The sequence below is a fragment of the Symphodus melops genome (assembly GCF_947650265.1).
Source record: "Symphodus melops genome assembly, chromosome: 19".
In the NCBI taxonomy this organism is placed as follows: domain Eukaryota; kingdom Metazoa; phylum Chordata; class Actinopteri; order Labriformes; family Labridae; genus Symphodus; species Symphodus melops.
This window is the reverse complement of record NC_136709.1, coordinates 19,608,137-19,630,646: the sequence shown is the minus strand read 5'-3', so window position 1 is coordinate 19,630,646 and position 22,510 is coordinate 19,608,137. Positions and strand designations below refer to the sequence as shown.

Genomic DNA, 22,510 nt, shown 5'->3' with positions numbered 1-22,510 from the left:
AGGCTCCAGGTGCAGCCCAGGCAATTGACCCCACACCCTGACCTCAGCAAGGCAGGGGGAGACAGACAAGGTGGAGGAGAGGTCTGAGAGGAAGGGGAAGGGCAATAAGGAATGATGAATGGGGGGGGGTGGGAGATGCAAAAGAAGGACAAAGAAGAGGAGGGTGAAGAAGGAGGAGGCCGCCGCGGTAAATTCTCTTCACGGGATTCTTTGCACACATTCTTGGTCTGTAAAGAATCCTTTAGTGCTGGAATTAGAGTCACTGAAACAAATACTGTGGGAGGAAATCGGACCCCATGCGTTATCTTCTGCTTATCTGGAGCCAGGTCGCGGTGGCAGCAGACGTCCCTCTCAAAAGCAATGTTTTCCAGCTCGTCCTCCTGGGAGATCGAAACGTGTTTATATTAAACCTCCTGAGAGCTGGCTCCACCTCCGGTTCTCCTCCCAGTTGGACGTGCACGGAAGACCTCCTGAGGGAGGCAACCAGAAGGCGTCCTGATCAGATGCCCGAACAACCTCAGCTGCTGGCTCCTTTCGATGCGAAGGACCCAGCAACTTGTCTGCAAGCTCCAACCGCATGACCGAGCTCCTCACCCTGTCTCTCAGGCTGAGCAGCCATCCTTCGCAGAAAACTCATTTAGCCTGCTTGCTCATTCTTTTGGTCACTACCCACAGCTCATGACCATAGGTGAGGGAGTGGAGCTCAGACTTAATAAGCATAAGATATAGATGATTAGCCATGATTAAATGCCTGGCTTGTTCACTAATGATTTATGTGTTTACATAAACGAAACTCAAGTTGAAATTTTGCAAATTCGTCCAAATGATCTGCTGTGCTTCTTGTGCACTCCCTTGTACTTTTAAAATTCAGAGGTCGGACCTCTGCTGCAAGCTTGTTTCATTTCAATTTGTAGTTTTTTTGACGCTGATCTTACAACCGTCATTTCATCACTGGCATTTGTTATTTTCCCTTCGCCTGTGGCAAGTAATAACCATTTCAACTTCATTTTGCTGAGAAGGAAAACAAAAAAGGAAAAAACTTCAAAGACGTGGAACCGAGCACCGTCGAAAACTGTGCACCCAGAAAAACACAGAAATAAAACCAACATCTGTTATACAGGCCTCGACAAAAATCACGGCTGACATTTTTTATCACTGCTGTAGGCTTTACCAATCCATCTGTTGCTATATCCAACTCTACCTAGTGAAGTGATACTATAAAAGGATGCCAGTGGGAGTGAAGCTCTCGCTCAGGAGCATCTGCAGAGGCAATACAGCAAGTTACCTTTTCACTATATCCTCTTCATCTGCCACCCACCGCACACGCTCTCAGGTGCACATAGAATACTTCACAGCTCGAAACCCTAAAGAAGAGAGATGTCGTAGCATGTATTTTGTGCTGCAAGTTTTATCAGGCTTTAGCTCTGTAACTGTACCGCCTTTTGTTACCTGCATGTGTTTGTGCGTGTGAATCAATCCATCAGGGAGACGGAGGGAGTGTTCCTTCCTCTCCTGCACTGCGTTCCCCAGCCTCATTAGAACCCATTCACTCAATCAAGCATGAATCCCTAACACAATAACATGCAAAGTGCTTTGTCTGGGTGTAATTGGCCTTGCCAGAACTGTTTTTCTCAAACGGTTTGCTTCACTCTCGCCCCTTCTCTCTCAGACCGCAGCCAGAAGCTCCATCCAAGAAATGCAGCTGGCTGAAGAGAAGGAGGAGATGGAGAGATGGAGCGAGTAAAGAACAGAGGGAAAAGGTACAGAATATAAAAGATGGAGGGGTTCAGTTTGGATCTTTGCCCTTTATTTTAGACGCATGCGATGTGTAGTGAAATTCAAACCATTTTATGAAGTTCTGCTAATTTTTGGCATCTTGACATTTTGTATGTGTTACGCCAGCGTGTGTGAGTGTGTGTGTGTGCGTGTGTGTGTGTGCGCGCGAGTGTGAGCCTGTTTGTGCACATCGGGTCTGTGTGCGGTCATCCAGAACTCCTGTCTGTCACAATCACACATGTTCGCCATTACCATGACAAACCAGCTGACGTCCTGTCCCCCCCCCCCCCCCCCCCCCCCGCGCACACACCCACACACACACACACACACCCACACACACACACTTATTGGGTGATATAGGAGATGCATAACACGTGGATGCAGAAATGTGGCCCCCATCTGCATCACCCCAGATGAGAGACTGTTTGTGTGCTATGATGGGTGACACGGCTGACTGACACTTTCCTGCATACCAACCCGGCAGCCAATCTAACACAATTGTGCGCTGACATTGTTGATTAAGCAGACACTCAGTGTGTGTTGTAACGGTGCAATGGCTTCAGCGGTGCAGGGAAAGCAGTCTCTGTGTGTGTGTGTGTGTGTGTGTGTGTGTGTGTGTGTGTGTGTGTGTGTGTGTGTGTGTGTGTGTGTGTGTGTGTGTGTGTGTGTGTGTGCGTGGTTGTTTGCACTCAAAGTGTGTTGCATGTGCGGTCCAAGGGCATGTGATGTAACAATCAAAGAAATACTGAAAAATAGCTTTTTTGCATGATCCAAGCGAGGCCACAGTGACCTAAAGCCTGCTGAGATAATCATCAGCAGTCGAGTACTGCCACCTAGTGAACTTAAAAAAAAAATCCTCGTCTGACACCAAAACAGCCGATAATGAATAAATGTTGAGTCACATTTAGAGGAAAACTGAACTTTACCTATAAATCAAATTACTTGAGACAAACTTTGATCATTAAGGTCATTTCTTAAAGAAGACAATGGGATGGCTCTGTGTATTTTTCTTCCTTAAAATCTAAATCTGTGTGTTTATCATCTCCCCCTCACTCGGTCTCTCTTCCTCCCTCAGATCAATAGCTTGGTCTGCTCCAGCAACACTTCCCCCGTGTTTTCACTTGTCCCTCTCTACAGGACGGGAATTGGACGTCCCGTCCTGTGCCGCGGTTATGCTGTGAATCAAAAAAGCCAAATTAAATTGCCTAATTGGTTTCCTTGGGAAGGGTAAAACAGATTTAAATTGATTACCGGTAATGGCCTTTTGTGGAACCACACTGGCTTCTGCTGTTTGAGGAGGATTTAGCAAAACCAATTAATTTGTTTCACCTCTTATAGCGCCCTCCCTCTGTTTCCTTTTGTCTCTGATTGGGAGCTTTTTCATCTTTGCTTCTTCCCCTCTGTCTAATGCCCTCCTTCAGACATGCAAAAAACAAAAGGGATGATGATGATAATTCCACTGGATAACAATCATCCAGACTTAATTGTCACATTGTGCTGTGCTGATAAAATGGCAGAGATTGTTTTTTTTTCTTCCAGTTCTACTGTTCTGAGATTCACCTGACAAAAGATTATATAAATCTGTCTTTCATTACTTTGCTCGTGTCTGTGTGCTTTCGCTCGGCAGCTCGGGCTCCGGACGCTTCCTCAGCTAAAGGAGCTCAAACGAAGATGTCAAGGTCACATTTTGTCACACAAGCTGATTAAATTCCTCTCTCTGTGTTCCTCCGTCTTTCATCAAATATTATCACAACCAGACCTATTGTGACATTTAGAATGGGAATATTGCAAGCACTTAATGTGATTTTATTAATTACATTTAGACAAGACAGGGAGGAGGGGGGGGAGACATTTATTTCTCACTGATGACTTTTGTTAGCAAAATCCTCTTTTTTTTCCAGCAAATTATGAAATATCTTGAGGCAGAAAATGCATCCAACGTCATTCGTTACTTTGTTCTGTCACTTAAAAAAAAAAAAAAAAGACAGATTGTTTTACTGAATTTTCTTCGGCTTCATTTAGTGCAGTGAAAAATTAACTGAGTTAGGCTGAATAGCCCATGACAAATGGACGAAGTCATTTCAAGCATTGTCAGTTTATTTATAGCCGACTTCATGGATTACAGACGAGCGAAACAACCTTGTGCCTGTGGTTCAGTACGCATGGAAGAGTAATGGTTTAAGTGCAGGTATTTAGTTGGATTACACAGAAACCCTTAAGCATGGGAATTTACTGAAGAAAACCCCGCCCCAGCTCCAGCTCTCAGGCTGTCGTTAGGTTGACTGAAAGTTCGGCTGAGACAGCATTTCCAACATGGCGGCTGCTGCTGATGAGCCTCCGGAGGCCCCTGCAGGAACAGATGTGTGACATCACTCAGGCGTTGTCCTTTAATATTTATAATCTATGTTTCTAAGACTCTAAAATCACAGAGTAAATTGTCTTAGTTTCAATCAGTAGTTTTGAAAAAGGAAGACAACAAATACAATTCATTTCATGTCTTCTTTTTGACATTGACACCACCACTTTTTATGATGAAATCCATCTTATAAATATATATTTTCATAAACCTTGACTGTTGCATCAATGTCCACAGACACCGGCTCGATAGAGACCTTAATAGTATTATATTACATACTGCTAAAATATTTCTATCGAATCTGTAATAGCTTTTTTTCCCTGAGAGATTCTACCACAATATTGTTGTATTAATGCGATTCCCTTTATGTTACCATTTCTCACCATGATCTGGTTTCACGTTGAAATCTTATTTTTCTTTGGCAGCGTCTCAGCCTGTGTACGAGGACTGAATCTTAAATAAACTGTAACAAAACCGCAGAGAAAGTAAATCTGTAAATGGGAATACAAGGGAACAGAAAGTACAAAGACAGATAATGAATGTTCCACTTCTGAAAACTGCTTTTATCTCTGGCCTGAGGTTTGTAAGCCAAAGGCTGCAAGCCGGCATCAGAGGCTCAATCTGAGTTTAAACGTGTGACTTTTTGAACAACAAACACTGTTTGGTTTTTAAGTAAATTATTCACGTCACTCAAAAGGAGTATAAGCAATGAATCTGGATTCGACAAAGAGCCCCGAGACACAAGGATTAAAATCTGCTCTCAGAAATATGTTATCTATAAACGTCCAATTTATCCTCCAGCTAAGTTAAAGTGAAGGCATCGAAAAAAAATCTATGACTGAAGGTTGTATATTTATAATAGTTAAAAGCCTCTTTTATGATTTTAGCACAGAGCACATGTATTGTTAGAACTTTAACTCCCGCTGGTTTCAGACTGTTTGAAAATGTGCAGTGCAGAAAGCTGCAGCTCCTCTCCTCATCCTGAGTCCTTTATGATCTATCATAACATTTTATTTATACCCAGTGAGGAAAACTCATTTGCCACTTCGTCAATTCGTAAACATAAGAAACTGTTGAGACAATACACAACAAGTGCATCAATAACAAACACTGCAAACCATTTGAGACCTACTTTACAGCCATGAATCAGAGATTCAGCTAACAATGTTAATTAAAATATCTGACTGCTGCTGGAACAAACAAAGGACCTCCTGAGTCACCAGTCGCTCACTGAAGGAGCTTCTGGCTCATTAAAAAATACAGTGCAAAGGGTTCGCCTTCAAAGATCAGAACTGTTTTTAGTTTTGTTCCTCGTTCTCTTCTCACAAAAAGTAACTTCAAATGAGTCTGGAGAAATGCCAATCAAAGAGCCCGATCTTTTTGATTAGCTTATTGTTCCTATCCTACGCTTCATGATCACTGGGGAGACGCCGTCCTTCCTCCAGAATAAGTTTCTTCATCTCTCCAACATTCAATTGAAAAAAATGTGGATCACACCAGCAGACAAAAAACTAATGCTGTCTCTTTTTTGTCTGCAAGGTTGTTGCCTTAATTAGGTCAGTTCACAGAGGAGAATAAAAGGGAGATAAACCTGCCCTGTGGTGCTCCTGTGTTGGTGAAGTCAGTGTTAGTATGTCAACTGTAGTCGAGACAACAGGAAACCGAAAACCCAAGCAATTTATCATCGATTCATGTGTTCCCTAAAACATGGGGTTGAATCGTGTTCAAAGGTTTTGAAAAATCAAAGGACATAATCCTAACAGAGCTAGCTTAAAAGATGAACATACTCACTCAGTGTGGGTTGTTTCATACTTTTTCACTTAGATGTGAAACCATTTGTCATCGCCTCTTTTTTTTTTTTTTAATGTGGGAGTTTTGTAAATGCACAACCTGGAGCTTGATTAAGTCAAGTTTCACTTCCTGTTATGACCGATTTATATGAACGAATGAGTGTTGCAGATTTCTTCAGTCCATCAAATAATTGATTTGAAGAAGTTGGCCGAAATGTTTTTTTCTGTCACAGATTAACTTGACCTTTGACTCTCACTAACTTTTTCTTTTTAAAGATTCATTTTAGCACAGTGGATAGAGCTGGAAATCAGGGACAGAGAGATTAGGGAATGACATGCAGGAAAAGAGCCACAGGCTGGAGGCCCGCTCGGAGCATTACCTCCATACATGGGGAGTGCACCATGACCACGACCTGCGCCCCACTTGAATTTCCCCCGGGATCAATAAAGTATCTATCTATCTATCGATCTATCAAAATCAACCATTTTTAACTTTAAGCTTTAATGCTACTTTGATTTGATGTCAAGCCACAGTCCAAAGATGTTTGGACATGTTGGGCTATATTTTATGGGACACATGAGTGGACCAAATGTTACAGCAGCAACCCGTCAAATAAGTCTTGCAGTATTGGATCAGATGTGGACAGTTTGAGACGAATGAAACCAAAATGAACTGTACTGCTGTGATGATACTAAACATCAGTGTGGTCTCTTGAATGAAAGACTTGAACATTCATGTTTTGTTTTTTTATGTTAAATGTTTTATTTCTTTACACTTATTTACAATCTTCATAAAAAATAGTGATTTTATTCAAAGTGCATCAGGGCTCAGACGGAAATACACCTTTCCAACCTGCACAGACATTTTGCTCCATAATTTATTTTTTGTGTTGACGAAATTATAGTAAATCATGTGTTGCTTTTCTCCTCCTCACTGAGGGAAGTCCTGAACCTGAAAAAAAAAAAAAAGACAGGACAATGAACAGCCAGTAAATAAACAGATGCAGATTGCACACAGACTTTTAATGCTCATTAGGAAAGGAGTACAGCTAATTTAAAGTTTGACCTGACCTGCTCAGACCAAAGGGTAGCTGGCTGCGGTGGCAATGCCACACTGGTTGTCTTTGTTCCTGGACATCATGATGTATCCCTTGTCTCCCCAGCTTAGACCCCAGCTGCAGAAACACAGACATTATAGAAGCAACGTAAACACTGCAACTGCGTGTAATGATGGGAGACATGATGGTGATAGAAGTGAAATAAACGTGAGAATTCATATAAGTGCAAGTTGGCCACATCCTGAGAGGGTTTCACTTCATTATAGCAGCTATAAATAATCTGCCTGACTGTGTGTGGAAACAGCAACTTAGCTTTTTGTCTGCTTTGTTATACAAGTGATTGTGCATGAATAAAGGAGTAGATCTTAATGTGTGACGTGTTTTACCTGTTCTTAACCAGCCAGTAGTCCTTTCCGCTGTCAGAGCCGTAACCCACAGCCAGAACACCGTGATCCAGCTGTGTGCTGCTGCAGTCTGTCTCATCATACACTCCTACGGTCACAGATCATACAGTTAGCAAAACTAGTCAGAGTACGGATCGTTTCATCCCTCAGCCCTTTTTTTTTTTTTTTTTAAGAGGACGTTCTTCACCTGATTCATAGAGCTGGAAGGACATCTGGGAAGCATCAATGCCCACAGACACGGGCCCGATGGTGGCCACAGCTTCCTTCAGAGCACCTTCATCACCTACTTTCACATCCACGTAGCCTGTGCATGTGGCTCCAATGTTGGCGGGGTTGTAACGGCACTGACCATCCTGATGGAGAGATGATGTTTCACAGTTCAGCAAAATGTGCCAAGATACAAGAGAACAGATCATTTTCAAAGTGCTAAAGAGACTGAAAATAAATCTGAAGAGACTGACTGACAGTGTCTTACAGGTTATTGGGCCATTCCCTATTTTGTCCACAAGATGGCAGTGTTATTCATCTGTTACACTGTAGCCAATCATTCTTGGAACTGAATCAGTTTATTTGTGTCTCTAACTTGTCTTTTAATCAATATAATACCAAAACACACATTTCAAACTGTACAAAATAAGTGAACTTCCTCTGACCTCGGCTTCATAAGGATAGGAGTCCTCTGTGTCGATGCCTCCATTGGCCTGGATGTACTTGAAAGCGTTGTCCATCAGGCCTCCGTCGCAGCCCATGTTGCCATAGTCGCCTGAGCAGTCGACCAGCTGCTGCTCGCTCAGAGACACCAGCTTTCCAGTTTTCCTGAAGGTCTGACCCTCAAGAGAGCCGGTCTAAGAGAGAAATCCGTTCATTAGCAGCCAGAACACAGATTAATCCTGCATCAAGAAAACATGGGTTAATGTTGTACATACTGTACTGAAGGCCCAGCAGGAGCCACACTGCTTCTGGTCCTTGATGTCAGTGACGTATCCCTTGTCTCTCCAGTCGACGCTGTTGGGCAGGTCGGTCAGATCAGACAGGCGGAGGAAGGTGGAGCCAGTGCGAGGTATAGACGCATTGAAAGAATGCAAGCAGCCCTGGGAGATCAGCTGTTTGTACTCCTCGTTTTCCTGTAGTGAAAAGACAACAATTCAGATTGTCCTGTAAACAGAGTTTGGTTTGTTGTTCCTCACAAACTACGAGCAAAAAAAAAGCCAAATGATAAAATAAAAGGGCAACATTTCTGTCTTTTTGTGTCTACCATGTCAGCGAAGTAGGTCATGCCAAGGCGGTAGGACTTGATGTCCTGGTCGGCCATCATGTTGTGCACCAGCACAACTCTGCGATTGTTGAGCCAGATTTGTTTGCGGTTCGCCTCCTCTGATGGAGAGCTGTAGGTCCTTCCTGTAAACCAGAGAAGAGAATCATTTGGATTAATTACATTTTATTTAATCCAATGAATCCAAAAAATAGATGAATATGGTTTATTTAACTTATTTAATCCTTTTATTTTGTAATCGTTTTAAGATGATTTACTTGTCCTGAATTTGCGGGCAGTCTAGAAAAGCTCCACAGGTGTTGTGTGATTACAAATGTAAGATGTGTGTAGCGTGTGATCACACTGCATCTCAAGCCGCACAGGCGGCATCCTCACAGGAAACTGATCGAGATCTACTGTAACAGAAGAGACCACAACTGAGTTCTCTTACCGAACTTGAGTTTCCAGGCGTGGAACTCCAGGTCCTCCAGGGAGATCCTGGCAGAGCTGGCCACGGCCAGAGCGGCAGCAACAACCAGCAGCAGCTTCATCCTGACTGACACACACAAACGCACAGACCCCGTGTGACTCGCAGGAAACCACACAGGTTGAGGCGAAACTCTTTCACTTCAGTAACAATGTCACGTGGACTCGAGCACTGTATTCGAATTGCTTTTATCTCTCTCTGTCTCATCTTGTGTTTGCATGCGAGCTCCTGCAGTGTGTGTGTGTGTGTGTGTGTGCTCCTGCTGTAGCTGCTTACCTTTGTCGGTGTGGGTTGTGATGGTTGAGGCCCTTGCAGGTGATGCAGGCCTGTCAGAGACACTCTCTCTTATATAGCAGAGTGCAGTTATGACCTGCAGTGTGTCCTGTCAGGTGGATGTCAGCAGCTTGTAAAGTGAGAACGAAGAAAAAGGGGGAGTCAATGATTGAAATAAGGAAGGAGGGTTATTCATCATGAGAAGTTCTCATGATGACATTCTTTTGGAAACATGTCAGCAAAACAAGAAGCATCAGGCCCATGAACTACTCTTCTAAACCACAGTGTGTTTTTTTTTGTTTTTTTTTAGGATATGAGCCGTTACTAGGCAGTTTGGTGGTGAGGAATTATCCAGTGACCTCAGGACCTGAGTGTGAAAACCCCAGTGTGAAGATTGTCCTGATGTCTGTCACTTACTGATGGTGATCCCTTTGGGGAGAAAAATACAACAGACACAAAGAAACAAAAACAGCTAATGTGCAAAACCTCCTTCTCCTTCTACCTCCTTTTTTTTTTTTATTTGAACTTCAATCATGAAGCCGCACTGGACAATGTGTAGGTAGAAGATGTGGCTGTTTTTTATTTCTCTGAAACGTAGGTGGCTCTTTCGCAGACACAGATTCACAGAATAATCAGGTTTTATTTGAAGTCTTGTGTCTCTGTCTGTCCCTCTTTAAACGCCGCCTCCACCTTTGACTCGATATGTTGACAAAAAAGGTCAAAAACTTCAAAGAGAACGCCGTCCAAATTTAAGGCCCAGTCTCTTTTTACTCGCCGGCTGCAGGTTGGTATGACCGGCCTCGGCTTACGAAGCTCAAATCAGTCATTTGAAATGTTAAGTAATCGATATCCTAACAATATTCACATTGACATTTTACACACCCAAGCAGAGAGGAAGACACCCAACCTGCTCCCGACCAGTTCTGGAGCACTCGCAGTGGGAAGCCCCCTCACTCTGACATCACTCCATTAGTGCGTGTGTGTGTGTGTGTGTGTGTGTTTGCCTGTGTGTGGCATGTTCAACAACAGTGTAAAATTGAATTTCCCCTTGTGAGATTAATAAAGTGTATCTTCTTCTTCTTCTCCTTTGATGTGATTGTATAGGCGTTCCCATTTTTGCTTTGCACCTGTTGTGTCTGAAAAGAATTAAAGGCCCGTCTCATATTGACGGCTGTCTCTGATTAAAGGCAGAATCATCTTATAGACTGAAGTGAAGCCTAAGACATACGGTACATTTGCTTGGGGAAAAAAAAAATGGACAAAAAAACATTTACACACGTGATGTGATGAATCAAACCTTTTCTTTCATTTCATATAGATTTATGGTTCATGAGAATTTCCATTGGCTGCTGTTTCGAGACTTCCTTTCCATTCACACATCCTGTTTTCAAGTCGACTGCAGAATGCACCCATCTGTCATTGTCAGGAACACGAGAATAAATGGTCTTCACCAACAGAATAAATGAAAGGAGACTGAATGACAAGGGGAACATCCAAACTGGTTCTGTGAATTTAATTTATTTTCCCTTTTAATGAGAAGGATGAAAACTCAGATTCTCATCTTTGGCCTTATTGACTCTTTGAACTGTTCATCTTTTTTTTTACTGTTGTCTGGCTGTTTCTGCTTTGTCATCCTGTTGGCCCTTCATCTGTTCGACTATTTGTCCGTCTGTCACAAGGCTTTCGTGCCATTGCGAGACTTAAACTCATAAAGAAACTATGAAGAGGGGAAAAAAAGTCCGAGCTAAGCTTAAAGTTTACAGGCGTCATTAAACTCATGTCACCTCGTGTCATGTTTTTCTCCGTCTGCGCCAGTTTGCAGTCGGCTGTGTTTTGGTCTCTTCCTGTACACGCTGTGAAAAAATGTACATCAAAAGAAGAGCAACCACTGACTGAACAGCTCTTATATTATAAAGACTTAAAAATCCATATAATATATATAAAATGACAGAAATATTATCAGCAGAGCATCGTGCAACGACCCATTTAAGAACCATTTAAATATGTAAATTCAGTCTGCGGTACCGGCCCTACATGAAGTGACCCGTGTGACGCATTGATTAATAATAATGATCCAAAAATGTGAAGGAATCATTTTCCTGTTATGGTCAGTCTAGTGGAAGCCAAATATTGACTTTGTGTGCATCCATGCGCTTAAGTCCAACCCCTAAAGTTTCAGGAAATGAATGTGGAGAGACGAGCATCAATTTTATGATGTATAAAATATGTAAATTCATTGTTATTTTATTACATTTTCTCTAACCTTTGCTTTTAAGATGACATTTTTGGATACATTTGAGCTTCAGGTGGCTGCAGCTTGAAGGCCTTATTAATCCCAAGCTGCATGAACACCAGTGTGTTAACGTCATTCGTTAATACAGATGTCATCAGTGTGTGATTATGGTGCGATTGGTTAATGTGACATGTGCATGAGCTCTGAGTATTCAAACACACATAAGTAGCCTACTATGACATCTAGTCAGATGAGAAGGTCAAAGGTTAATAATCCCTCCCTGATGGGACACTCACACCCAGTTACCACATACCATGATGATTGTATATCACACAACACATTATCTTCACATGATCATGAAGCGTGCTCAGAGACATTTGAAACCCAAGAAACTTTCCACACGGTGTCACTTGTCTTTCGGGTCACATCAGAGGATTCTTTAACCTCAGACAGAATTGATTGTGTGATCCTTCAGAGCTTCTCTTTGGACGTGTTCAGTCAGTGAGGGAGCAGGTTGGTCATAGGGAGCTATTATAGGTGAAGTCAAATGCACCTTTATATAGACAAACAGTTTGAGATGTACATCAATAAAACCATTTACAACACAAGTCAAGTGACAAGCTCAAGGTCGTGTGTGTGTGTGTGTGTGTGTGTGTGTGTGTGTGTGTGTGTGTGTGTGTGTGTGTGTGTGTGTGTGTGTGTGTGTGTGTGTGTGTGTGTGTGTGTGTGTGTGTGTGTGTGTGTGTGTGTGTGTGTGTGTGTGTGTGTGTGTGTGTGTGTTTTCTTGTTTGGCCTTGAAAAAAAGCTATAGGTTTTATGAGTTCATGTGCATTTTGCTGTTCTCTAATATAGAATTCTACAAAGCTTTCAGCAGATGTTTTTTTTAAAGCGACACATCAGAGTAACAAGTCCGTGCACAGAGGCCGATCACCTCTCTTAAACGGGCTTTTTAATAATAATCATGTTTGTTTGTTCCCCTTATAATGTGGTCAATGTTTTATTGCCGCCTGCAGTCATGTCACATCAGCAGTCATAGTCAGTCCCAAACACTGATAAGGGTCATCTAAGTTTTTAGTGTTACTGTAAATGATGACGCAATGTGTCAACGCTGACCAGATCAGCTGTTCACAGGAAGTGTTGGTTAACTCCCCAGACTGCTCAAAAGACTTATTTCCCCTAAGTAAACTCCTCTATATAAAGTACAGTACAGGAGGGAAGTACCAAATGGGAAACTTAGAAGTAAAAATAACAAAAATCAAGTGTTTTATTTTTTGGACTTCCCTGAGCTCGTCTTGTCCCCGACTATCGATGACTTCCAGAACTCTGTGGTTGGGGTGTTTTTGAAGAGTTTACCGGCTGTGTGTTTATATATAGTATACCCATATCTTGTAAGACATTGTCTTTCAATCTCAATGTACGATAATATTTCAAAATGTCTGTAAAGTGCTTCTTTTGCAGGAACGAATTCGAGATTCAAAAAATCTGGCCAAAATGTGGTCGTAGCAAATTGCTTAGTAAACCCGTCTATGTATGTATAACTGTTAGTGCTCCAAGCAGGCCACCCTGCTGAAACCCTGGGTTTGAATCTGTGGCTTCTTTCCAGCATGTCATTCCCTACTCTGTATTTGACTACTGACTCTATCCACTTTCCTCTTAAATAAAGGCATGAAACGTCAGGCCAGGCTTTGTGTTGCTGTGGTTCCTCCACACTGGCTCCGTATGGACTCACTGCTCTGTATACTGCCAACAACATCCAACTTAACCAAACGGACAAAGTAAGAACATCAAGCTCACTGAATTCAATATGTTTTTCTGACTCTATCCACTGTCATATCTCAAAATTAAGGACATTATAAACCTTTTTTTTTTAATGTAGATGTCAACTGAGAAGAGCACAATGAAAATACATTTTAACCTTTATATTTGTCTTGCAAATTCCAATGATAACGATCCTTCAGTGTAATGCTGTACACCTCTACAGAGCAGAATCTCTCACACTCATGAACTTTAGCTGCTGTCACTACAGGTCATTGTGACGTCTGTTTGGGCTCTCTCAGTTTGCGTTTGCATCACAACAAATAAACCAGCAGATGGCAGCATATCCATAAGCTTCACTTACAGGTGTAACGACGCCCGCAGGGATTTCATTCATGATGGTTGTCGGGTTATTCAAACTGTGCAGAGTGTCAGTTTAGCATTAAAGCTGTTTCGAGTTTATTGAAATGCTAGTGTGTAAAGAAAACTCTCAGGCCCAGTGACACAACTCGTGTGAAAAGTCTGTCACAGTCTTGGCACAGGAGAGTGAAAGGAACGCCATCCCTGGTGAACTCGTCTAATTTCATTACTCTACATGTTTCCTCAGCTTAGAGCCAATCACATTGTTGGCTGCTCTCTGCAAGAGGGTCACACATAACAGCCGCTAAATTGTGACAGTGGATCAAAGTGGCATACCGGAGCACATAATGTGATCATCGGATCAATAACACAGCAACATTTGGTGCATAGCTGGGATGGCTGTCTTCTTCTCTGGTTACACATTGCCGGCATTCACCAGTCATTCCCACTTTATAGGTGACAAAGTGTGAATGCAGGCAGGAATTCAAACGGAAAGCCTTTTGAATAAGACACGCCGCAAAGCGTAATCTTAAACACATCTGGCTGTGTGCTACTGCAACACAGCTGCTGTACATATCTACACGCCCCGTACAACAGTGTGAATTAGAGGCTGATCTAAAAGTGTTTTATTAGGTTTCTGCTTAAAATAGAAACTAACATGAGTATTTATCCTCGAGAAGTTTGAATTGCTCTCTTGCTTAGAAGAAGAATGTGCAATATTTGCCACATAAAAATGTAGGAAATCAAGTATATAGATGTCTTGTCTGTGACAGTGAGAAGTGCGAGTCCTGGCTGTGTTTAACTGGACAGGACGCCGATCTCCATCCATGAGCTCCATCTCCTGTTTATTTCAGCGCCGTGTATGTGTTTTTACATCACGCTCATTTTTTGTAATTTTTTATGCAATGTGTGCTAACAATAGCATGCTAACACAACAATGCAGGACACAGGTGATTCCAGCTCCAGCCAAGGACAAAGTTGTCTCTTATTGTCTCTTTAATGATGCTTAATTATTGTTTATTCTATTTGATCACTTCTTCAGGGTCAGGGTTTGGAGGTGTGCCGCTGGAGGAGACTGGATGCTTCAGTTTGTTAGATGTTTGTTTTGTTTTCATACTGGTGCTTCAGGGCGACATCGACTTTAAACTAGAATGTCTCTTAAATGAGGAGATTGGATGTCGTGTGATGTAATCCAAGGGAGAGATTGAAGCGATGTCATAAATTACCATAAAAATATTTATTAACATCACAATCTTCTTGGGCAGAAAAATGAAAAAAAAAATGGCACACAGAAAACAAATAATTATAAAGTCCAATTTAAAACATCCAAGAACGGTGCAGAGAAATAAGAGAACCAAAATGGAACACAGTGAAATAAAAGTCTGTTCAGAGCAAACAAATGTTTGATATGTCTTTGACCTTTTTCTTCCCTTTTCCCACTTTCTTCAAATACAACAGAAACTTCACCAGGATCACAAGGTTTGGCTCATTTTTCTCTCCCTAGATCACATAATCTTCACAGAACACTGGCCTAACCAAACACCTTTAGAAATGCACATACACACCAATAAATAGAACACTTTATTTCAGAGAACAAAAAATGATATAGTAACAACCAAAATAAGGGCATCGTGAGGACAGTCACAGAGAGAAAACCAGCAGAATCGTTGCTCCTGTTTATCGCTGCATGTTGCATTTTGTGGAAAGGCAGATAAGTGGATGACGACCGAAACCAGCACAGGACATGAGACAGAGATAACCAGGGATTTTGGAGGGAATCCCTGCTTGCCGCCGTCCCTCCATTCCTCCTTCTATCTCTCTGTTTGCTGCTAAAGTCTGTTGTGATCCTGTCTCTCTCGGTCCAAACAGGTCACCGTCGCTCTTCCCCCCTCGCCAAGGCAGCACAGAGAGCGGAGGAGAGAGGCAAAAAAAAATTAGAGAAACTGCACAGATTTCTCTCTCTCTCCCTCTCTGGGCTTTATCTCCATGGTGCACACACGTCAACCTGGAGCGAGACTGTGTACTGGCAGGGGGAGGCCGTGAAACAGAGAGCAGAAGGGGGGGGGTGTAGTGTGTGTTTGTGTCAGGGGGGATAAAGGGACACGCTGCTTCAATAGCGGAGCAGGTCCAGGGACTAATTGGATCTAGTAATGGCTGGTCAATGTGACTGAAGGGCTCGTTAGAACCAGTACAGCTCCTTGCCTTTCTTGTGCTGCTGGAGGCCTGAGAGAGAAACAGAAAGACGAGGAAACAATGATGAGGACAATGGCGAACGGCAGAAAACAGGTTGTCATGGAGTCTACTTTAGTCAAACATCCTGTTTTAGAGGAGGAGACAGAGAGGCCGTGTGAAGGCGTATTGTGTTTATGTGTGTTTGAAGAGCTTTTGGAAATACAACATCACAAGTGTGTGCATGTGTTACCCGCGGTAACCGTGGAAAGGTTAAAAGTTACAGATGTGTGTTTATTGAGCTCCCTCGTTTGGAGAATACCTGGATTCAAATCTTATGTTTCTCAAAGTGTTTTTAGAGAAGAGTCACTCGCACAACATCCAAAGTTCAGTTAAATTCAGTCTGAATCAGTTTTGCTGAGGGGAAAGTAGCCGATATCTGCAATAAATAAATAAAAGTAGCGACTACTTTTCCTGTGAGATACGGATTGTTGCGATTTTTTGTCTTGTTCTCCTTGTTCTGTATGAGGGGTTTTTTCTATTCATTTTTGACCACTTTCATAGCAGGTTCGTTGAAGATATTTATGAACTGTGAACAAATTAACATTTGTATTTTCCACACAGTGTTTGCAGAAGCCTGAAATGGTTCGCTGGGTACCTGCATCCATGTTGAGAGCCAGCGTCTGGCTCACGTCTCCCGGCGGCAGCAGGCCGTGCCAGGAGGCAGTGGGCTCCAGCTTGCTAACTTCATAGTGGCTCTGCAGTGTGGGTAGGTGAGGGGGCCTCACCGTGGGCATCAGCAAGGGCCCGTAGTGGGGCTCCAAAGCCGACGGTGAGTACAGTTCATGCAGAGGACGTGGATGACCGTAGGCTTGGGCCTGAGGATAACCCCAGCTCTCCGGTGGGTGCGGGTGGGCGTGAGGATGAGCGTGCGGATGGGGGTGAGCGTGTGGATGCGGCAGACCCGGGTGCAGCCCTGATGCGTACGGGTCCATGGAATAGGAGGGCGCACTGGTCTCACAGTGCGAGCGGCTCTGAGGCGAGGAGTAGTTACTATCCCAGAAGGATGGAGGGAAGCTTCGTCGGCTGCTAGGAGACGGTGTATCTAATGAGAGAAGGGCAAAGGAGGATAAACCACGAGTGGATTTAGGCCAAGGCACAAGTGTCTAGTGATGCACTTGATTTATAGAAACAAATGGAAAGGCGGGAGCAACCCAAGGTAAAACGTTTATGTCACTCACATGACTGCTACACCCTCTGGCCCAAATATCTTCCCAATTGGATCATACTGTCACACACAACCCTCACCCCCAACAAGACACAGAAATAAACACGGCCATGGTTTAGTGGACAGAGGGAAAGCGAGAGAAGGGGAGAAAGAGAGACGTCCCCAATATCCTGGAGTTCTATATAAGGCAGACGCTCTGACCTGGAGGGAGACCAAGACCTGCAGAGCTTTAAATCTTCACTGTGGTGACATCTCTCACTCTCATGTCAGCCCAGTACTTCTGAAAGTCTCACAAACCTCTCCTACACACACACACACACACACACACACACACACACACAGACACACACACACACTCAGTCATGCAGCTCTGGCCCAGCTCTTGCAGCCGCTTCTCCTCTCTTCTGTCTCCTGCACCCCCACCTGTTGTTTTCTCTGTTCCCCCCTCTCCTCGCCCTTGACAGAATGTCAGTGGGCCATTACATGTTTTTAGCAAGGATCCTTATATATTTAGATATTCCTCTGAAAAGAGACACCGTCCGACAACCTGAGAGGTAGTGTTTCCCTGTGCGCACAGACCACAGCATACGTATATAAATCTGACAGGCAGGCAGGCGACTGACTGACTGAGCAACAATTGTGGGGCGAGAGCTGGAAGGAGAGTCAGAACTGCAGCCGCCGAGACGTTTGAAGGGGATACGCCGGCGAGGCTGTGCGCTTACGACGATGTATAAACATAGCATCTGTTGTGAGGCAGGAGGCTTGTGTTAGTGTCGAAATGAAGGAGTACGGCTGAACTAAGAAGCTAGTGGAGAGTGGAGGCTCTCGGCACTGCATTGATATCAAAGGGACGTCTTCAGATGCTGCTACAAAGACACTTCTGTCTGTAATAGATTTTAAAATGACACATTTGGATTTTGTTGCATTGATTTTTTTTAAATAAAGTTTGATCAATAAATGAGTTGCAATCTGCCAAAGAAGACAACACAAGGTGCCACAACTTTAAGCCTGATCATCTGAAACTGCATCTGTTCATTTTTGGATTCCCAAATTTTCACAGCAAAACCTTTAAAAAAAAAAAAAAAAAAATCTAACCTCACACAGTTTGTGTATTCTTTCTTTTCTCTAAATCTTTTCTTAAACCAGCGTCAAAGAGGTTCCTTCTGATACCTAACCGCCCCTGACCCGGACGACCTCTGAACTCTTCACTCTGACCTCTCCAGGGACAACAGTGCCAACAACATCATGTCACCTGATCACATCACCTGTCTGGCTCTCTGCTGTGCTCTGCAGAACTGTCAGCTCACCCTGTGTGGCCTCAAGAAGAAGCTCGAGTCACCACGCAGGCAACTGTTCAACCTGAGTTCACATAAATAAATGGCGATTGTGAAACTGCAGGAGTGGGGAGGACAACGCTGACCTACAATCAATACACTCACATTTTGATAAGAATTTTTGAATAATTCTATCTTGTTACAGCCAGTTTAACTGGTGCAATAACATACAGATTTTGAGGAATTCATTTTATAAATAGGTTTCTAAAATTAAAAAAACTATAAAGCTGGTTTTCCTTTTATTTGTTTCGAAACAAGATTGAACGATCGCAGCGCTTATATTAAGAATTCTGTGAACCTGTATTTGTATCCACGGTGAAGTATACCTGTGCCCGGTTGGTTTGACGCTCTCCTTTTGCCCTCTCCATCCATATAGGAGCTGAGAGCCCTGGAAAAGTGCTCGTCCACCACACTGCTGATGTCTCCCTGGTAATATGTGAACAGGACACAGCGAGAAGTCAGGTACTCTGCCTCTGGGGCCTCCTGCTTCTCCTTAGGGCCTTCCTCTGGCCTCAAAGCAGCAGACGTGTAAGAGGAAGAAGTAGAAGAGTTTGATGAAGATGAGGAAGTTGAACCTCCGGTTCCTGGGCCCCCAGACATCCCTTCGGGACCCCTGGGAGTTTCCATAAAATCCCGGCAGTGAGGAGAAGTTCTGCTCAGACCTGTGGGAGCCTGAGGGGGGAGGGGGACGGGGGAGCAGGGATAGGGTTATGACAGGTGCTGTAGAGGACAGTTCTAGAGCCGTCTTTGACACATTTTGACATGTTTTCTTTGTGTGTGGCCGGGCTGGTAAGTGTGCGCGCGCGAGCATAAAGTGAGCTCGCGTGCGTAAAAAAAGTTTTTTTTGTACAGCGACTTCAGCGTCTATTAAGACACAACATACTTTTTTAGATAGACACATTAGTAGAGAGTAAATCAATACAACTAACTAAATGTTCATATGCAACTAGTAATACTTTCTAAAGGTGTTTCCTTACCGGGGTTTGATTTTACGCACGAGCTACATGAACTAGCCAGCTAGACACCTTTGCAGTTAAACCCCCATAATCACTTTTTTTGCACAAACAAATATTTTAAATATCACGGTGACATTGAAAAATGTTCTCAGTACCTACCTGTAAGCTATTGATAAAAGCAGGAGCAGTCGGTGCGTAGGGTGCGTAATGTCCATAGGCTGGGTACATTACATCCAAACAGCTCATGGTAAATGAGCGTTGTATCACTGTTCTCTGAAAACCGACCTTGCAGACAGAGACAGTGACAACATTCCGTTTTGGTTTTTTTTTTGTTTTTTAATGAAAACTCGGTGATCGCTGATCAGTGTGAAAAAGCCTCCTCCAGACTCGACATAGTCAGACCAAAAAAAAGAGCGCACCGCTCTATTCCATGTGTGCGCCAAAGCAGCTGCAGCAGCAAAATGTGGTGAGGTTTATGGAGCGAAGCATGAGTGTGTCCTGTCCTGTACATCTCTGTGTCAACCCCTCCCACCTTTACCAGCCCCCATGCTCCGCACATCATCACCACCAACACTCCCACTACAGACTGTGGATCAGACGCATGCAGAGGGATTGTTTCCTTTTAGTGAACAAAAAAAATTTCTTCATGAAGAATATGACTGTTATCAAATGTATATGAGTAAATCAATTTAAAGGTATTAGATAGAACATTTTCATTACTATATAAAATAGGAAAGGTATTATCTAGAAAAACTTGAGACAACCTGTGACTAATCATGGCTCCACAACATCTGAATCCTGAATGAGATCTAGTGACACAAATAGATTAGTATGAAGTCATGGAGCTTTATAGCCACCTTCACAACAATGAACACATGATAAATGCTACTTTTTATTTCTTTCCATGTACTTCAGATCCTAGAAAACATTGTCCTCAGTCCAAGCTGGAAGTGTATCCGCGTTCTTAAAACAGCCATGGGTTGCCAAGTAAACCCTCAAGTCATCTGAAGTATTTAGTGTGTTCCCAGAATGACACATAGGTGTCAACTATAGGTTGCATACACTGGTCATACCAACACAGAGGAGAAAGGGACTCTGCACAAATCTATGACAAATTATCACCTTTCAGCAGTGCAAACAAAAAGATATTTTCACATGCACACAGAATCAACACAGGTGACAATCACAGACACAGGTGAAGAACAGAATCCAACGTGCATTCACGAAGAACACCAGAAAGAAATGTATCCTGAAGTCATCAAAGTAGAAAAGCAAAAAAAAAGTTGGACGCATTCTGAAGAAGGTGCAGTTTATTTCTCTGATTTTAAGGGCTTACAGGTGCCTAATGTCTAGGCATGCCAGTCTTTTTGACAGGCACTTGCCTGTTTGCCTGGGAGAATAGTGTGGAAAATTTGCAGAATTCCATGGACGAGTGTCAGATGAGGTGGAATGTCTCTGATGTATGCGAGTGGACGAGCTCCTCGGGAAGTTACATCGTCCCTCTGCTGCGTTCTCGAGATGGAGAACATGACCAACATGTCGCTCTGCATACATCACACATGGTATGAATAACTAGAAGCAGGTTATTGGCATGCTAATGAATCGACCATGCTCTTAAATAGCAGGGGATAAGGATGACATGCGGCTGTGTAGTTCTCACTTTGAGCTTGTCTTGCATCAGTGTTTTGATAGATTGATTTTACCGCATTGGGCTGCAATGTTATATAGCAGAATGCACTGTATTATGTTGCATGTAACCTCATTGGGCTATTAACAAAGTGTTAGTAACTAATACTAAATAATCTACTTTGCAAAAAGCCTTTTCTTACTAACATAGCGCAACTAATCAGCCCATTTCCTCTGCTGCATGATTTGCAACGTGGGTTATTTGATCTATATCCGCGCAGTGCACTGCAATGGAGTCATTGGGAAAGAGAGTGATGCAATGGTAGAAAGCTCACTGTTACACCAGCGTGATCAACAGCTGCAGCTGACGGAAGGGTATATGGAGGCCACTATTAGTATTAATGGCCATGACTAAATGTCTCTGTGTCTCTCTTTCTGTCTCTCCCCCTCCCTCCAGCTAGTCTTCCCTAGTGATACACAACTTTTTTTTAATCATACAGTGTTCCCCTTGGAACAGTCACCAATGACTGTGTGTGTGTGTGTGTGTGTGTGTGTGTGTGTGTGTGTGTGTGTGTGTGTGTGTGTGTGTGTGTGTGTGTGTGTGTGTGTGTGTGTGTGTGTGTGTGTGTGTGTGTGTGTGTGTGTGTGTGTGTGTGTGTGTGTGTGTGTGTGTGTGTGTGTGTGTGTGTGTGTGTGTGTGTGTGTAACAACACTTGACATCAACCGACCAAACTAGGAAGAAAGCAACCAGCTTGCACAGTCCTTAAACTAAGTTAGTCTTCACATTTGAGCTCATCACTAACTCAGAACTGTGCATGCTCCAGCTTTGCAAGCGAAGAACAGTATGTGCAAGAGTCTACAGTTGCTCGTGTGTATGCCCGAGCAAAACTGTGTGTCTACATTTACGTGTATATGCTGAAAATAAACACAGGTTACATCACTCCTTGTGACCCTGCACCACAACAAGGCCCCGCCTCTCTTAAGAGAGCTCTGACCAGGCAAGAGCCTCTGATTGGCCGAGATGTTGCAGGGCCAGTTGAGGTAGTAATGGCAACCTGGTTTTATTTAGAGCGCTATTCTTATTGCAACACCACCATTAATAGTTTATATTCGATGCTACGAATGCCCGTGTACGATAAAGAAATGAGGAAACACACTCTCCTTCATAATTCCTTTGTTAAATATGTCAACGTCAAAAACAAAATCATGTGCATAAATACATATATCAGGACAGTCTCAAGCTTCTGGTGGTGACCTGTAAAATATGGCATGCTGAGATATGAACCTGAAACCATATAGGCCACCTCCTGAAACAACAAGGCCTTTATTAAGGTCCCAGTCTGGCTTGGTCCCAAGAGGGTAGGACCTCAGGATTCCACTGTTGTTTATATGACTCAGTGTGTATGTGTGTGTGTGTGTGTGTGTGTGTGTGTGTGTGTGTGTGTGTGTGTGT

General features: G+C 43.1%; 2 protein-coding genes and 1 long non-coding RNA gene across 5 annotated transcripts in view; 1 reads left to right on the top strand and 2 right to left on the bottom strand.

Moving 5' to 3' along the window:
- LOC306840248 overlaps nt 1-13,393 on the top strand; it is a 40,949-nt gene extending 27,556 nt beyond the window's left edge. Inside the window, exons 2-3 of the long non-coding RNA XR_013781301.1 lie at nt 1,670-1,760; nt 13,293-13,393. This is a non-coding gene — a long non-coding RNA (uncharacterized lncRNA). The remainder of the gene's footprint in view (nt 1-1,669; nt 1,761-13,292) is intronic.
- On the bottom strand, nt 6,661-9,484 carry ctsl.1 (cathepsin L.1). 3 transcript variants are annotated; one of them, XM_079369397.1, is made up of 9 exons: nt 9,400-9,484; nt 9,088-9,188; nt 8,640-8,782; nt 8,311-8,508; nt 8,038-8,229; nt 7,572-7,737; nt 7,367-7,472; nt 6,994-7,097; nt 6,661-6,874 (listed from the first exon to the last, which is right to left on the bottom strand). In XM_079369397.1, the coding sequence occupies exons 2-8, from the start codon at nt 9,185-9,187 to the stop codon at nt 6,998-7,000; spliced, it is 1,005 nt and encodes a 334-aa protein (XP_079225523.1). In that variant the 5' UTR covers nt 9,188; nt 9,400-9,484; the 3' UTR covers nt 6,661-6,874; nt 6,994-6,997. The 3 variants fall into 3 exon arrangements, with proteins under 3 accessions (XP_079225523.1, XP_079225521.1, XP_079225522.1); XM_079369395.1 differs by having other exon boundaries at nt 9,088-9,192; nt 9,400-9,458; XM_079369396.1 differs by having other exon boundaries at nt 6,661-6,868; nt 9,088-9,192; nt 9,400-9,458.
- A 1,569-nt stretch (nt 13,394-14,962) lies between the features above and the next one.
- vgll2b (vestigial-like family member 2b) lies at nt 14,963-19,922 on the bottom strand. The gene is made up of 4 exons (XM_079369399.1): nt 19,591-19,922; nt 18,802-19,147; nt 16,572-17,018; nt 14,963-15,967 (listed from the first exon to the last, which is right to left on the bottom strand). Exons 1-4 carry the CDS (start codon nt 19,675-19,677, stop codon nt 15,924-15,926), a joined length of 924 nt encoding a protein of 307 aa, XP_079225525.1. The 5' UTR covers nt 19,678-19,922; the 3' UTR covers nt 14,963-15,923.
- Between the last annotated feature and the right edge of the window lie 2,588 nt (nt 19,923-22,510).

Bases quoted from the DNA above. Each gene is read 5' to 3' on its own strand.
- ctsl.1 (XM_079369397.1), bottom strand. From the start codon at position 9,187: ATGAAGCTGCTGCTGGTTGTTGCTGCCGCTCTGGCCGTGGCCAGCTCT. The intron at 8,509-8,639 runs GTAGACACAAAA...TTTTCACTACAG, and splicing joins TGACCTACTTCGCTGACATG to GAAAACGAGGAGTACAAACA. The intron at 7,738-8,037 runs GTCAGAGGAAGT...TCTCTCCATCAG, and splicing joins CCTATCCTTATGAAGCCGAG to GATGGTCAGTGCCGTTACAA.
- vgll2b (XM_079369399.1), bottom strand. From the start codon at position 19,677: ATGAGCTGTTTGGATGTAATGTACCCAGCCTATGGACATTACGCACCC. The intron at 19,148-19,590 runs GTAGGTACTGAG...CTCCCCCCTCAG, and splicing joins CTTTTATCAATAGCTTACAG to GCTCCCACAGGTCTGAGCAG. The intron at 15,968-16,571 runs GTACCCAGCGAA...TTTCTCTCTCAG, and splicing joins GGCTCTCAACATGGATGCAG to GCCTCCAGCAGCACAAGAAA.